We start from the raw sequence: 16,128 nt of genomic DNA, 5'->3' as shown, positions 1-16,128 counted from the left end.
TTCCTTTCCTTTAGCAAGAAGAACTAATATGGACAGAAATGCTCCCATCCCACTCCCTGAGACTTCATGAAGATGCCCCAGAATGGAAGTTAATAATGAGAATGTAGGGAGTTAGAAAAGGTGGTGATAGGAAGCAGCCACACTCCACCAGAGCATTCTCCTGGGAAGCTAATAAATATCTGCTATGATATCTAGGGCAGGAGGTAATGCTTCTCAAAGTAGTAGTAACTCCCCTCTGCAGCTTCCATTTTGTGAGAGCTGGAGACAGTATACAGCTAATAGGCTGTCAGCCAATAACTGTCTGGTTCCTTCAGCCTGGTAACTTAGTGGTAACCAGTCCCAAGGACAGCTGAGGACTTGGGTGGCTGTACTCTATTTTCTCGGCAGATCTTTGAATGTGTAGAGTTTACAGGGCAGGCCTCTCCCTATTTTGTCTGACTGCAGACTGCTCCCCCAGGAGGAAAGAATGAAAAAAAAGAGAACATGTAGATTTTGCAAATGAGCTCTGCTCTCACAAGTTTTCTCACTGAAGGAGGTTCTCAATACAATGATTGCAAGATGAGTACAAGGTTGGCAGAACAATGTATTTCCCCTAGCCTTCTTGAGAAACATCTGAACCATTTTTGTTGGAACTGTCCAAAAATATTTAGCCTGAGATAGATCTGTAGCATTGAAAATTTCAGCCTGAATGGTTTTAAGCCTCACAAAACTATAAGCAGTTGAATGTAAACTCTTGCATTGGAAAATAATAAGCAATCTTGTCTCCAGGTGGAATTTCCTGGTCTGCCTGGAATAACAATTAATTTTTTCAGTTCTTTTCTAAACAAACATTCACCATGTTCTGTCATGATCTTAGAAAAAATACCTAACAGCCAAGTTATCTGGAATACTACCATGCTGTGTGATATCACTTTCTGTAACAAATAATGCCACTGACTGCAGCACAGTTTGGTTTCTGGAGTATTAGAAAAATGCAGTGTTCCATCCTGTATTATTTCTTCCTTGGAAGATTTTCAGGGCTTGCAGGATCACCTCTTTTGGAAGAGTTTGGAGATCTTTCCAATAGTGAGAAAACATAAAATGGCTGCAGACATTATGGAGCACCTTGGAAAGCTACACACACTTCAGGAATCAATTAAGAGGTAATTTTGGCTGCTAACTGATTCCTGGTGTCACAAGGTGGAAGTTTACCTCCCAAAGTCCCCAAGTGCTAAATTCACTGATGATGTAATGTCACTGATTTCAGCTAGGTCCTGTGATCCATCATGTATACTCAAAACTCCCATTCCTGTAAGTGCTAGTTCACAATTGCGAGTCCAGGAAAATTAGAAGATGGAATAATACATCACAGACAGAAAAGCAACCATGTGATAGAAACACATTAACAGTAATAATGTTTTAAAAGTAGGCCTTCCCAAGTATCCAGCCTTATGACTGTTGTGTTCTCAAAATTCCCTTCAGTTTTAATGCACATATATGAGGGATCAGATACAAGGTGTTTGTTAGTAGCAGATAACTATTTTTAAACATTTGTTTTATGGAAAAGTTTTTTTCGAAAGTTTAATGAAAACTGAAACATACATGTATGTGTTAGAACATGACTAATGTTCTTTTTATATATCACAGTGTTTAGAGAGTTAGCATGGACACGGGAGTTACATGTTTGAAGTATCAGGTAATATTAAATATATATATTTTATGGAACTACCATATTATCTATTCATTATTTTTCAGTGCAGCAAATCATAATCAAACTTGTCAAATATGACACATAACTGTATTGTGATTGGGTTGTGTCATATAGTGCCTTTGATCTGCTTCTATAACTCCCATTTACAATAATGAGATGGCATAGATACTAGCATGACTGGTATCTAAAAATACCATAGATAAATTTATCAGTGAGCGTTTCATGTACATGCCCCATATTCCTTCCACAAATGTACTAATAAATTGCAGAATCTGATATAACTCATCGACCCCCCCCAATATCTACCCTTCTTTTAGACCTATTTATCACACAGTTAAGGATATGTGTGGTGGGAATAGTGGATCAGAGTTAGGGGGGTTACTTGAAGTTTAATTATAAACTTTTATTTTTAATTTTAACATTAACACTGCTTTAAGTTTTCAACCATTTTATAACAATGATCTTTAATTTTAAGTCCCAGATCCCTTTTTGAAATACTACCTCATAGCCACCTATTTCCCATTTTGTATTTGTGAGTTTGATTTTTCATCGCTATGTGAAGCAGTTTGCATTTGTCTTCATTTAATTTCATCTTGTTGATTTCAGACCAATTCTCCAATTTGTCAGGATAATTTTTAATTTTAATCCCATCCTCCAAAGTGCTTACAACCCCTTCTATCTTGGTCTCATCTTCAAATTGTATGAGCTTACTCTGCCCCACTATAAACATAGTAGTGAAAATATTGAATAGATGTGAAACCAGGACAGGCCCCTGTGTGTACCTCCTCATTATCTTCCCAATTTGACAGCAAAACATTGATAACTACGCTTCAACTTAAGTCTTTCAACCAATTGTGTACCTAGATTACAATCATGAATACAACTGGATGTTTACTAAAGACTAGTGTAAGAGTTATTGTTGAAGATCTGGACTCATAGTCACAATGTGCACCTCTCATAGTCACTAGGGGGGCGCTAGAGAGTAGTCTGTCTTAAGTTTTAGCCTGTACGGTTACATATGTTTTTATATGGTTACTGGGGGCTGGGCCCCCTGCTTGTAATGCTCACCAATCCCCCATCTGTCCGCTGCAGCTGGATTGTGGCCTCTTCTCCTACCTGTGCTGCAGCAGGAAGGGGGCTGCCACCAGCCCTTCCTGCAGCCTGATGGGGGCTGGACCATGAGGCCTGCCCCAGGATTGGGCTGGGGACAGGAAGCTGTGGCAAGATGAGGCTGAACCTTGATTGGGCAGGGTGTCTGTCCAGGAGAGAGGGTGCAGGAGTGGAGTGGGAGCAGAGTGTTTGGCCAGAGGGGAAGAGACAGGAGCAGGCTGGGGGCAGGGTGTCTGGCCTGGGAAAGGGGGCAGGAGCAGGGTAGGGTGAAGGAGCAGGCTGGGGGCAGGGTATCTGGCTGGGGGTAGGGTGTGAGGCCAGGGGAGGGGGAATGGTGTCTGGCCGGAGGGAGGATGCAGGAGCAGACTGGGGTCAGAGTATCTGGCCTTGGGGAGGGGACAGGAGCAGGCTGTGGTGCAGCTTTTTGTGCCATGCACTGCTCCCAAGTACCAGAGGCTTTCCCCACTGCTGTAATGGAGAAGCCACCTCCAGCCTGGCTTCTGTTCTGGGTCTGAGCCACTGATGCTCCATGACTCAGCAAGGAACCACCGCCTGCCTTAGGCCAGAGACTTGGGCCACCACCTGCCTGGCACTCCAGCCTCATCCCTCCCCACAAGATTAGAGCACCAGAGCCGGCTTCTTGCGGGGTGGTACCGGGGGAGGAGAAAGCCCTGAGGTGGTGCAGCTTGTGGAGAAGTGTGCACACTGCTCCTCCCCTCCCCACAGCAGTGTGTGCACTTCCCCGCAAGCTGGATCTAGCTGAGAGCCTCAGGTCTTTCTCCTCCCCCCGACCCTGCAGGAAGCCGGCTCTGGCACTCTAATCTTAACGGAGGAGAGGGGGCATGAGGCTGGAGTGCCAGGTAGGCAAGGCAGGTGGCAGTCCAAGCTTCTGGCCCAAGGCAGGTGGCTGCTCCCCACTGTGTTGTGGAGTGTCAGGGGCACAGACCCGGAAGTAGATGTGGGACTGGAGGCGGCTGCCACTGCTGTCACCACCTCCTGGCCCTCCTGCAGGGTACCTGGGGGACAGTGCAGAACCCAGGGTGCCCCCTGAGGAAGGGCTGGGGGGAACCCCGAGTGATGGGCACTGCTTCCCCTTCTGACTCTGCTGAGGCTGGGGGGGTGGGGTCACTCAGAGTAATGTGATGATGTCACTCTGAGTAATGTGATGATGTCATCCCGCAGGTACATTTTTTATATAGAGAGAGAGATGTTAACCTACCACGGCTTGGGTTTCAATGCTCCTATTGATATACAACTTATATAACTTACTCCTAAATGAGTTAACATGGTCCAATAAAGAGCTAAATAAGTTCATGGAGGGTAGGACCATCAGTGAATATTTGCAGAGTTGGCAAGAATGGTTTTCCTAGCCTCTGTGAGAAGCTAGGAATGGATGACAGGAGAGGGATCACTTGATGATTACCTGTTCTGTTCATTCCCTCTGGGGCACCTGGCACTGGCCACTGTGAGAGGACAGGATAATGGGCTAGATGGACCTTTGGTCTACCCAGTATTGCCATTCTTAAGTAACCAGGTATAAGAAACACAGCATAAACATGAAAGCTGAATTTTAAAAATAGCAAACCTGGATTTGGAAGAAACTTGACAATTCCAGACTTGTTACTGTTTTGTCCCCCTGGCTGCATAACGTGTATTAGAGTGTCCATTAAAGAAGTAAATACATCCTACCCAAGAACTCTGTACCCGTGGGATTCACCTGAGAGAAATGCTCGAGGAATGAAAAATATCATGAGAACTTATTCCAAATTCATTTTGGACCCTTTCCTGCTTTCTAGCAAAGATCCCTTTTTCCTGCATAAAACTGGAAAATGTAGCTCTCTCCCTGTTCATGAGCTCTCCCCTTATCCCAGCCAATGGTAGGCCCAATGACTGATACAAAACGCAGCAGGGGAAATATGCATTTTGTTTGGTCTCTGAGGGTACATCTACACCGCAATGCTATTTTGGGATACCAGAGAATCCCGAAATAGCTATTCTGAATCTTCACAGCAAGCCCATTATTTCAAGCGCCCTATTCTGATGTCCCTGTAAACCTCATTCTAGGAGGAGTAAAGGACATTTCAGAATAGTGCTTTATTTCAATATTTGGCCCTGTGTAGATAGCGCCAAATGATGAAATAAGCTGTTTTGAAATAGCATCAAAATAAGATACGCAATTTTCATAGCTCAAATTGTGTATCTTATTTCTACTTAGGTGAAGTGTAGGTACACCCTGAGGCTACATCTACTCTGCAGCACTACTTTGGGATAGTGGAGGTATCCCAAAATAGCTATTCTATGTCTTTTGAGTGCAACCATTATTTAAAAATATAACAGGCTTGCTATTCCAACATTCCTGTAAACCTCATTTCACAAGATGTAAGTGACATTTCGGAATAGAGATTTATTTTGAAATAAGTGCTGTGTAGACAGTTCCAAATTTCAAAATAAGCTATTTTGAAATTGACTGGAAATAAGCAAGCCAATTTGCATAGCTCAAATTGTGTAGCTTATTTCAAATTATGGTTGCAGTGTAGATGCCCCCATTGCCCTGTATTGCCCCTCCCATCCCCAGTTCTCTATTATAGATTTGACTTTATCCTGCCTCAGGTGGGGGGCGGTGTCAACTGGGACCCTCCTCATGTCCATAGTAGTGAGTCCCAGCAGCTCAGACAATGCAAGATGGAGCCCCTTAGGGGAGAGAACAGGTCCAAATGACCACGGAGACCTTGGCGATCAATATAGGGCAGGTGCGGTGTGTTGGCTGGCTGCAGTGTGTTTATTTGTGGCTTCTAGCAGGGAAGGTATGGGAGGGAGCAGGTTAGCTCCCTCTTAAAATAATGCTGCCCACAAAGGGGCTGTCCAGAGCTTAGCACAGCGGGGCCCTCTCTCGGGAGAGACCTGTAGGTGCTACTGTGATCAGAAAACGGTGGCCAGGACTATTGCGGAGATCACAGAAAGCGCAGTAAGTGCTAAAAGCCAGAATGAGGCACGTTGCGAACAGGCAAGAGCCGCAGAAAGACAGAACTTCGGCCGAAAACCCGGGAAAGTGTTTTCAGGGCGCTTATCGCTAACGCGCCTGAGTGAGCGTCTGCCGGGCCAGGACAGCTTGCCCAGTACAGTGGGTCTCCCTTACGCCAGTCTAACACCTGCTAACACTTAGCACCCACACCCAGAGCGTCTCTAATGGGCAGCATGTGAGCTTCGGCGCTGGCTAGTCCCCTTCTGGGGGCAACAAGGGGCTTCTCCCCCTGCGCTCCGTTTGCGCTCACTTCAGCACCGAGCTCTGCGGAAAAGCCCCAGCAGCTGTTCAAGATGCACCCACCGTGGGCAGCCTCCACGCCGCTGCTTTCGTGGAGAAGCCGCTCTCAGCATCGTGCGCCCCGAGGCACTGTGCGGACAACCTGTCTTCTTCTCTGCATCCCACACCGCCTGCCCAGCCGCTGTTCTTCTCTGAATGGTTTCCAAGAGCGGTGCCTAGATGAATAACAGACGAGTTCACGCAGGGGCTGTGGAGTTTGAGAACTGGGCCCGCTCCCTTCTGAGGTCCCACGGTCCAGGCCGTGTCTAAACGGCTGGTATCCTTAAAATAAGGCGCAAGCAATCCCCGTTTTTATGCAGAACTCCTCAAAGACAAGGGCACGTTTAGAAAAATTAGGTGAGAAGACGTGGCCCCAAAGTTATTATATCAAATAATGAGTTCTGCGGTCGACCACGTGCCTTTGAGGTTGACTTTATAATGGTGCACGTGAGAGACGCATAACTTAAGAGAAATAAACTTTAGATCAGCCAGCACGCTAGTTGGCGTTTAATATAGAGTATACACTTCAAAGCAGGCTAGTCACATTAGCAGTGAACTAAAAAGAAAGGTTGTTAACTATGAACTCTCTTTGCTTGGACTGACTCAAAGAGCGTAATTTCCCCTCCCTGCTCTTTCAGAGAACAGAATGCGAATTGTAGACAAAACATAGAACAATGCTACAAGCTTCAAATGATTATTTTGCTTATATTGATCTTGTAGCGTCTGCACTGCCGTTACAGTCCTCTATTTAAAAAAAGTCTTGCTCTGTAAACTGAGCCCAGAATGTACGTTTATAGCGACAGTATTAGTAATAACATTCTATACTTTTTACAAATCTCATGCTTCGTTAGAAGCGTGTAGGTTAAGAGTTACCTCCTTCACAGAAACGACAAACAAAATATATGCCCCAAAAGAAAAAAGAAAAGGGGAAAAAGTCTTATTTAATCCAGAAAATAAATTAAAATCTCGTGTATTTTTATTGGTTTTAGTATCCAGCAGAGTGAAAATATTGAAACTCCGAGACCCCTTGAGTTAAAAAGTCACAACTGTTCTATTTTATTAGTTCTGACTGTGTGAAAAAAATTATAAGGACAACATTGAAAAAAACCCGGGTTTAGAGCCCCGAATGGCTATAAAAACAATAAAATCAACTATAAAACCTGCACTAGTGATATTAAAAAAATTATGCACTTCAATAAATGTGACATTTCATGAATGTGGGTTTAATAGTTTTCAACCTACAGAAAAGAGAATGCTAAGGTCTAACAATTGGATTTGAAAGCTGCGGTGTAGTAGAAGTGCAAAATTAAGTGCTTCATTTTTCTTGTTAGGGATTATGCAGTGGTAGTGGAATGTAATAACTGTGCCATTAAAACTTCCTTTTAACAAGGCCTATTGCTTGTATAAAAGTCAGAAAAGAATAATCTCTTCCTCTATTTGTTTTCCAATAATACAGCAAAACATGGAGGTTTCTCGGTTTAAACTTGTTCTCAGGGTTTTGAATCCACAGCTTGTAAAATATTGTGGGGCCCAATGTACTGTTGCTTCATATCGTGCACATCGTTATTCTGAAGGGCAGCGGGTCATCAGTTTATTGTACGTTTATTAAATAAATAAAGCTGCAAATCCAACAGTTCCAGATGAAAATATTAGCTAAATCCCATGGAAAAAGCAATTCCTGGGAGACTTAAAACAGAGAAAAAATAATCAAAATTGTCAGTTTAATTTACGTGTACTAGAAATTTACAAGACACAGGCATACACTTTAAAGGTGGGTTTGGCATTTGTTAACAATGAAAACCTCTGTATTATTAAAAATATACATTTCCATTTCACCAACACCCCCTTCCTCCTGTTCTGAGCCTTATTTATTAAGATCTTTGTGGGTTTCAGCTAGAGACCTTTTTTCCCCTTTAATAGCACCTGTTATTATTCCTTACCATCTGAGGTCATCTGTGTCGATGTCACCATTTGTGAACTGAATGTGTGTGGGAGCCAGAGAGTGTACACGGAGAAATCGATCAATCGAAAGTTCTCCCGTATCAAAAGGCATTAATCACTCTATTTCCTGAGTTTTATTCAAATAAAAAACTCAGTGACTCGACGGGAAAAATTTCACCTCCAAAGAAAGGGATTACATTAGAGAACATTATGTGAACAGTTTTCTATAGGGGAGGCGGGTGTGGAGAGTATTCCTTCCAGCACATACTAACTAGAGAGGGTTGGGGAGTAGCAGTCATTAGCTCGGCGAGCATTCCTTTCCTCCACATCTTGAATACACACATTGGGGACGGATCAACGAACTATGTACCGCGTTAAATATGAAGCCGAGGGGATCCAGGTGGCGCTGTTAAAGATGAAAACCATCGCAGGCAGAGGTGCTGCTAGGCGGACAGCTGGGTTTGTTCTTTGCTGATAGCCTGTAGGAAGTTGGGTCCCAGCGCCTGAAATCCCCTTCTGATCCGGTGCGTCTGGCGCCTGGCCCTCTGCAGCCCAGTCCAGCTGCAGGGCTCCAGCCAACCCCTTTGTTGACTTTCCGGGTGGCCGCTAGCTGGCGGCCTGGTGCCCGAGGACTGCGCGTCTGTCGAGGCGTGCAGCAAGAAACATTACTCGCATGCCTAATTCCCGGCCCGGCCCGGGACTCTCAGCAGCTCGCTTAGGGCCCCGGGAGCCGGGCTGATAATCGTAGCGGCGGGAGACAGGAGATTAAGGAGTCTCTGTAACGACTTCAGCAGCCCCTTGCTCGGATGCTCAGCACGTGTCAAACCAGCCGGGGCTGAGCTGTGTTCTCGTAGCTGCTTGTGGGCCGTCGGCCCGGGAGGGCGCGGCTCTGAGGGCCCCGGAGGCTAGAGCGAGCCCGGGGGCTGTGGGCTTCCCTCCTGTTCCTGCTACACCCGGGCCCGATCCCCTGTCCCAGCGACACCCACCCTGAGAGGGCGACTGCGGACCCCTGCAGGGCGAAGGCCGCTATAGCCGCAGGAGCGCCGTGGCTCCTGGGGCATCCCGCAGGCGCTTTGCTGCCAGGGGTGTTCGCAAACATACGGCACCCACTTCCTCCCCAGCCCGGCCGGGCTGCCCTGGTGAGACAGGGGGAGCCCAGGGCTGGGTAGATAACAGCGGGGGGCTGCGTCTGTCAGAGCCACCCGCATCCAAAGCTAGGAGCGGGAGCCCGCCGGTCACTGGTGCCGGGAACGTGGGCGCAGGGCAGCAGTACCCCGCCAAGAGCAGACGGCAGGGCCACAACAGCCATGTCGGCTGGGACCAATGGCCCCGCTAGCCCAGCATCCAGTCTCCCCACGGCGCCAAAGGGAATGACCAGAACCGGGTAATGAATGAATGACCCGCCCCCGCCCCAGCTTTTGGCAGCCAAAGAGGTAGGGACACCCAGAGCCCGGGTCGCCTGCCCGCCTAATAGCCACAGAAGGCTCCGCCTTCCCTAGCAGCGGCTGATGCTTTGTGGAACCCGGCTGCCCTTGGGTAGGGATCCCGCCCCGCTTCCTTCCCCACTGGCTCCGGGGTCCCTGGGCTCCAGCGCTTGTTGATTGGCGCCGTGGGGAGCTGGCTCAGGGGGAGTGTTTGCCGAGGGGGGTGGCTTTCCCCTCCCTGGACGGGCTCATTGGTTATCGCAGCACTGGCAGGAAGGGGACAGAGACCGGGCGGCCCCGCCCAGCGCCAATAGAAACCTATTGAAGAGTAATCTGAGCCCGGAGAAATTCACTGCTGCGGTGCAGGCTGCAGCCCTGAGGCTGGGGCTGCCGTCGGGAAGGGTGCTGGGGGCGCGTGTCGGGGGGCAGGGAGCCATGCAGTACCAGCACCCGGCCTCGGCCCCGGCCCTGGGGGTGAGCGTCCCACTCTACGCGCCCACCCCGCTGCTGCAGCCCGCGCACCCCACACCCTTCTACATCGAGGACATCCTGGGCCGGGGGGCCGCCGCGCCCCCCGCGCCGCACCCCCTGCCCTCGCCGGCGCCGCCGACTCTGCCGTCTGCCAACTCGTCCTTCACCAGCCTGGTGTCCTCCTACCGGACCCCCATCTACGAGCCCACCCCGATCCACCCGGCCTTCTCCCACCATCCCGCCGCCGCCCTGGCGGCGTCCTACGGTGGCAGCGCCTACGCCGGCCCCCTGTATCCTTTCCCCCGGACCGTGAACGACTACACGCACGCCCTGCTCCGGCACGACCCCCTGGGTAAGCAGCGCCGTCCCCTCTCCCCGCTCCGGGCCGCCCCCACTCCGGGGCCGCAGGGTCCCTGCAGGGCTGCGGCGCTTCTGCATTGCTGCTGCTGGGCTGGCAATTGAAAGTCATTGAAACTCTCGCTGGCCTCGGTCTGATTTACAGTAAATGGAGAAGCGCGGGGCGCGCGTCTTGGGAAGGAGACCGCAGCGCGCGCCCGCCGGTGACTCAGATTTGTTTTCCTTCCACTCGGGGTGTCCTGAGTAATGTCGCGTGTGGTTGTGGTGGAGAGTTTTCATTGCGCTCAGAAGGCGCAGGTCAGATCTGAGTCTGGGCCTGCGGGTGACTTAAAACGCTCGGCTGCTGGGTCTGATTTCACGGGCACCCGCGTAGCTCCGCATCGCCAGGGCATCCCCTCTATCAGTCAGACCAAAGTCAGGGCCACTGGGCTATTGCACCCCCCCGGGCGGCCCCTTTTTCTCTCCCCCGCTCAGCAAGGCTGGGATAGCCAGTCTCTTTGGGGGGCTGAGACCTTCAGCAGCCGGCTCCGCGCCTGGAGAGCGGCCGCACTTGTTCGGAGGGATTGCAAAACGGGACCTGACTCACCGACTTTGTGCAGTGAAGGAGGCTGACCCTTTCCGTTCATACAGGAAATCTTGAGCTCTCGATAGGAGTAAATCTGGTTTCAGAAGCTGTTAAGTGTTTTCCTGGCTGCCTGAAGCAGGCTCTTCCTCGGGAGTCGTGCACACTGCTGATTATTTTATCGACATCCTCAATACAGACAAATTCAGGAAACACTCGACTTCTGATAGCCGGGATCCGTTTTTCTGATATTGTTCATTTCCTCTGTGTGGGATGTGACTTTATGACAGCTAAAATAACCAGTTGCTTCCTATTTTTTGAGTCTGTTTTGCACCAGAATTACTAAAGCCTGACGCAAGCAAAATCTCGAAAAACAATGCTGCATTTGAAAGGGTATAGCCAGAAAGGCAAACAGTGACTCGAGGGCTCTAACTGGAGAGCCGCGGGACTCAGGGCCACTGCAGCTTGTTTAACTGAGTTTGATGTAATTAAGTGTGAATTGCTGCACCTCCTGTCGTAGACACTGCATACAGCCATCAGACCCAAGAGCTAAATTTCGATTGCTCATGTTAAGGTAATTAAACCCCAATTGCCTACGCGCCTTGGGGGTCTCAGACAACTCACCTACTGGTGTTTGGTAGTTAGCCTCAGCTTAGTGGGTGTGATCGATGTGGTTCTACAAAACACAGCTAAACCAAGAGATCCCAGGTTAGGTATCCCCACAGAAATGCTGCCAGGACGTGGGGAGGGTGAAGCACACATGATGACAGAGCTTCCTAGCACAAACCACTGACAGACTCCAGGTCCTGAACACTTCAGTACAGCATGCGGGCAACGTTTGCACCGAGAACTCAGGGTAGTTTCTTTGGGTCCTTACAGTGAAAGAGCAGAAGGAAGCAAAGTTTTTTTTCTCTCTCTCTCTCTTTTCTTTGCGAGATAGACCAACAGGAAACACATTGACGGAAATGTTGCCATAGCCCTTTAACTGGTCTCCCCTGCTCTGACTGATGAAAAAAAATCAGAGGCGAAAGGGCAAACTGGGGCTGAAAGGGCAGGACTGCAAAGCGCCTCCGAGCCGCACTGCGCCCAGCACTTGCAGTCCCCTGGCTGGCCAGGGCTGCACTCGAGTGCAAAGCCAGTCTGCGCTCAGCGCGGCCCGGTGGGCATCAGCTCCCGCTCCCGGCCTGACACTGACACGCAGGGCTTGTGCCTCTCTTGCAGGGAAGCCCCTGCTCTGGAGTCCCTTCATCCAGCGGCCGCTGCACAAGCGGAAAGGGGGGCAAGTGCGCTTCTCCAATGACCAGACCATTGAGCTGGAGAAGAAGTTCGAGACCCAAAAGTATCTCTCGCCGCCGGAAAGAAAGCGCCTGGCCAAGATGCTCCAGCTCAGCGAGAGGCAGGTGAGGCCGAGCAAATCTCCCCCGGCACGTGGGAATGATAGTATGGGGCTGCCATGCCTAGGCCCCACAGGCTGCGCATGGGCCTCGTCCTGCTTTTGTGAGAGCCACGGCCACAGCTCCCCTTAACTGACGTGGGAGCAGGGTGCCCCCCAACCAGCGCTCCCCAGACGTGTGAATCCCGGTGGGTTCCGCCGTCTTCTTGGCGTAAATTTGGCGCTCTATCGCCCTGGTTGCAATCCGGAGTGTCTACCTTCTGCGAGTTTACACTGGACTGGCTGAATAGCCTGCTTTTTTGCTGCTTCTTCCCCCCCCCCCCTCTTTTTCTGCTCGAACAAATGGACTTTGTTTTAAGCTGAGCCTGGAATATACCGAAGGTGGGACAATCTTTATACCTATTTTCTGTTGTTTTAGGTCAAAACGTGGTTTCAGAATCGCAGAGCTAAATGGAGGCGCCTAAAGCAGGTATCTGGACGTTTCTGTTTCTATATAAATAAGTATTTTAATCATCTTATCGTAAAACGTGATCGCCAATTCCCGCTTGTATGCAAAAGTCATTTGAAAGGCTGTTTAACCTCTTCACCTTGATTAAAAAGGCAAATAGTCATGCTGGAATCCAGGATGGCTTGCTCAGGCAGCACTAATGTTAAAAGCTCCTAATGTAGTTCCTATATCAATTATGCCTGGGTTTTCACACACTGCCTATTAAAACTCCACACTAATTGTTTTGTAAACCCATATGTTGTTTATCTAATTAACGCAGAGAAGATAACTAATTGTCAGTAAATTGCTTAGGCAGTTGACTTTCCGAGAATATTTGCTTGTCCTTTTAATTACATATTTATAACTAGTACAGACAGATTTATATTGATGTTGTCAAATAAATGTACAAAAGTCTGCTTGTTTTGAATCCTAAGAAAAAAACAAGTGTCTTGTTAGTTCATTTATTTTTGGGGCAGTCACCTAGAGCATATTAGACTGGAAGTTAAAATACTTCCCCTCCCCCCAAATAAATTGTAAACATGTTATTAAATTGTTATTTATAAATAAAAGGAGACTGATCCTGCAGTATTTATTAAGCTACCATTGATATGTCTGATAAAGAGCTTTAAAATTGTGTAGAGATGAAAAAGATGAAAAATACCAACATCGTGTTCAGTTTAATCCTCCAATAAACACAAAGTGAAGATTTGTTTTGTTTTTCATCAGTAATTCTGGGGAAATATGTGCTAATGAAAAATAAGGATTAACTGTAGTATGTAGTTGCTGACCGTGTTAACTATATGAACATTTTTCAGGGTCCTCTTTTCCTGCCTCTACTTTTATTAGCAATTCCTGCTTAATGCAGAGCTGTACTTATGCAATAGAAATACTTACTTTCAAGGAAGTAATTTTCCTTGAGAAACATGCAGTGGATTGACTCCTACTCTAAAATATCTTCAGATATTGCTGAATCTGGGACATTTTAAGTCATTACCTCCTCTTTAGTTGGTCAGGTCCCTTCCTCTGCTGCCTCACAGGGATGTATCGGGATAGATTTCAACCTAAGCTTTCTCTTTGCTCCAGAAAGATTCATGCCTCCTAAATCATTTTGAAATTGGCCTTTTTAATGTATCCCTTTCTCATTTCTTTACAATGACCTTGTAAAGCTCATTGAAGCCAAAGGCAGTTTTGTCATTGGTTTCCGTGAAAGGAAGATCAGGTCTGGAAAAAAGCAGCTGGTTAGTTTGTGCATTTTAAAGAAACATTTTCTTTTCTGGGAACAAAATCACTTTCAAAATGATTCTAGGTCAAGGTTCTTGCTATTCGCAATGATTATATTGCTTAGGAGCCTGGTGTCACTGAGCCCATGACAAAATTGCTAGTGATTATAATGGGAGCAGAAACAAGTCCATACGGATCCTTACATTTGTGAGGCCTCTTACCTGTCCTGTCCCTTCTCATTTTGGTGCCAGCATAGTTCCTTCCTTTATGGTCCTTTACGCCCACCTGCTCAGTAGGCCAGAAGTGCTCACAGCTGTACACAGGCGTTTCAGAAGAATTTAACAAGCAGACCAGTGTATTGAATTGCAATGGCCTACACCGCCTGAAAATGCCTCAGCATTACAGGCGTAGAGGACCCTCCCTCCCCACAAACACACAAAAATCAATTTCCCTCACAACATTGCCCTACCTCATGAATGTTTTGTTTGTGTTAGCTGTATTTTGGTGTCAACCGAGCTGGTTGTTTACTGATTATTTTTAGGAGAACCCTCAAGGCAGCAAAAAAGAAGAAACTGAAAGTGTGGACAGCCACTGTGATAAAAGGCAAGAGAGCTGCCTGACCCCAGAGCAGAAGAATAAAGAAGTCTCTCTCGATGGGTCTCAGTATACTCCTTCCCCAGTCTCTCAGGAGGATGTGGAGTCGGAAATCTCAGATGATTCCGATCAAGAAGTGGACATTGAAGGTGATAAAGGGTATTATAATTCTACCCACTAATGCTCCACACTTAGAAGGGACCCTAACTCAGCTTGCACTTTAATAGGAACTGGCTTGTAAAGAATGTTTTGCTACAGAAGAAAACTTTCACCATTTATTTGTTGAAGACAACCCCATAAACTAGTTTTGTAAATCTAAAGCCAAACCATTTTGTGCAGATAGTTGATTCATGGGAAAATCTTTATTTTGGATAAAGGAACAGGTCCTCATTTTGTATTTAATTTGTAAGATATAGTTGTACATTGATTAATGTTTTAACTGGAATATAATAATACTACTTCCTGTCTTTACTGACTTGGGTCTGACCCAGCTCTCTTTGCAGTCAGGCAGAACTCCAATTTATTTCAACTGGAAGTCAATCAGTGTCAACTGCAGGTCTCAGACCTTTGTATATACAACTTTTTAGCTTGAAAAAAGAGACTGTTTTTAAGTCTCTTTTCCTCATAAAGGAATATATTTAATAAAATGGAGAGGGATTTGATAATTCCCATAAAGTGCCTTATACCTTCCCTCTCATGACACACATGGTGCTTTTCTTCAAGACATTATTCTATTTATGCTATGGCCATTTGTAAAAGCAGATTGTTATCTTTATATTACACACAGTATATATATCCTTTTGATTCTGGGGCCCATGGAGATGTTGCCTTGAAATCTGTCTGATTCTGTTGATAGAAATACTTTTGATTAAAATCTATCAAGCTGGTTTCGCCTGATTTATAATTTACTCCATCTGATTCACAAGAAAATGTGACAAGTGATAGGGTCCTACTACTGGAGAAAAACTGACATCAGCTGCTGGATGGTAAGGTAGGCATACATTAGCAGTGGGAAATTAATACCTGTTGTATACATACCTGTCTCTGTATATATTCCTTTGCTTTAGAAGTCTTGCTGTTTTATACCTCACATTGTTCATATTCTGTACATATGTTTGTTTTTTAAAGCCCCAAACTGGTATTTAAGTTTTTGTTGAAGAACTTGTCTGTGAAATAAAACTGAACTCTGGACCACCCGAGATACTGGGCAGTCACTTCTTTGAAACTTGCATGTTTGCAATAGAATTTGTTACTTTTTTTTCCAAAACGCCTTTAATCCCTCCCATTTCCAGCCTATCAGACAACTGAAAAAAAAGCAACTTTCCCTCTGAGTTTATTGGTGAGCTGGGTCATGAAACTGAGCTCCTGGCTTTAGTGGCTTCTGAGCAACCCCATGCTCAAACTCGGTTGAATTTGGAATTGCTTTTCTATTACTGCCTGAAGCTCCACCCTACAGCTTTATGCCGTCTGTAAAATATCCCCTGCCCACCGGAATGCCATGCCCTCTGTTAGCCAGATAGCAAAGGGGAAGTTTTGAAGTGTGTCAATCCTGTTGTAAAGTTTTACAGGGAGCTCTT

The 16,128-nt window shown here is 46.9% G+C and overlaps 1 protein-coding gene across 2 annotated transcripts; it reads left to right on the top strand.

Annotated features, from left to right (window-relative positions):
* Window positions 1-9,753: 9,753 nt before the first annotated feature.
* On the top strand, window positions 9,754-15,750 carry HHEX (hematopoietically expressed homeobox). 2 transcript variants are annotated; one of them, XM_006113175.4, is made up of 4 exons: window positions 9,754-10,289; window positions 12,078-12,256; window positions 12,668-12,718; window positions 14,499-15,750. In XM_006113175.4, exons 1-4 carry the CDS (start codon window positions 9,902-9,904, stop codon window positions 14,730-14,732), a joined length of 852 nt encoding a protein of 283 aa, XP_006113237.3. In that variant the 5' UTR covers window positions 9,754-9,901; the 3' UTR covers window positions 14,733-15,750. The 2 variants fall into 2 exon arrangements, with proteins under 2 accessions (XP_006113237.3, XP_075791281.1); XM_075935166.1 differs by lacking the exon at window positions 9,754-10,289 and adding an exon at window positions 11,579-11,712.
* Window positions 15,751-16,128: the final 378 nt, after the last annotated feature.

This window comes from Pelodiscus sinensis, chromosome 8, assembly GCF_049634645.1.
Source record: "Pelodiscus sinensis isolate JC-2024 chromosome 8, ASM4963464v1, whole genome shotgun sequence".
Taxonomy (NCBI): Eukaryota; Metazoa; Chordata; order Testudines; family Trionychidae; genus Pelodiscus; species Pelodiscus sinensis.
The sequence above is the reverse complement of the archived record's forward strand: the minus strand, read 5'-3'. Positions and strand labels throughout refer to the sequence as shown.

Bases quoted from the DNA above. Each gene is read 5' to 3' on its own strand.
- HHEX (XM_006113175.4), top strand. From the start codon at position 9,902: ATGCAGTACCAGCACCCGGCCTCGGCCCCGGCCCTGGGGGTGAGCGTC. The intron at 10,290-12,077 runs GTAAGCAGCGCC...CCTCTCTTGCAG, and splicing joins GCTCCGGCACGACCCCCTGG to GGAAGCCCCTGCTCTGGAGT. The intron at 12,257-12,667 runs GTGAGGCCGAGC...CTGTTGTTTTAG, and splicing joins TCCAGCTCAGCGAGAGGCAG to GTCAAAACGTGGTTTCAGAA.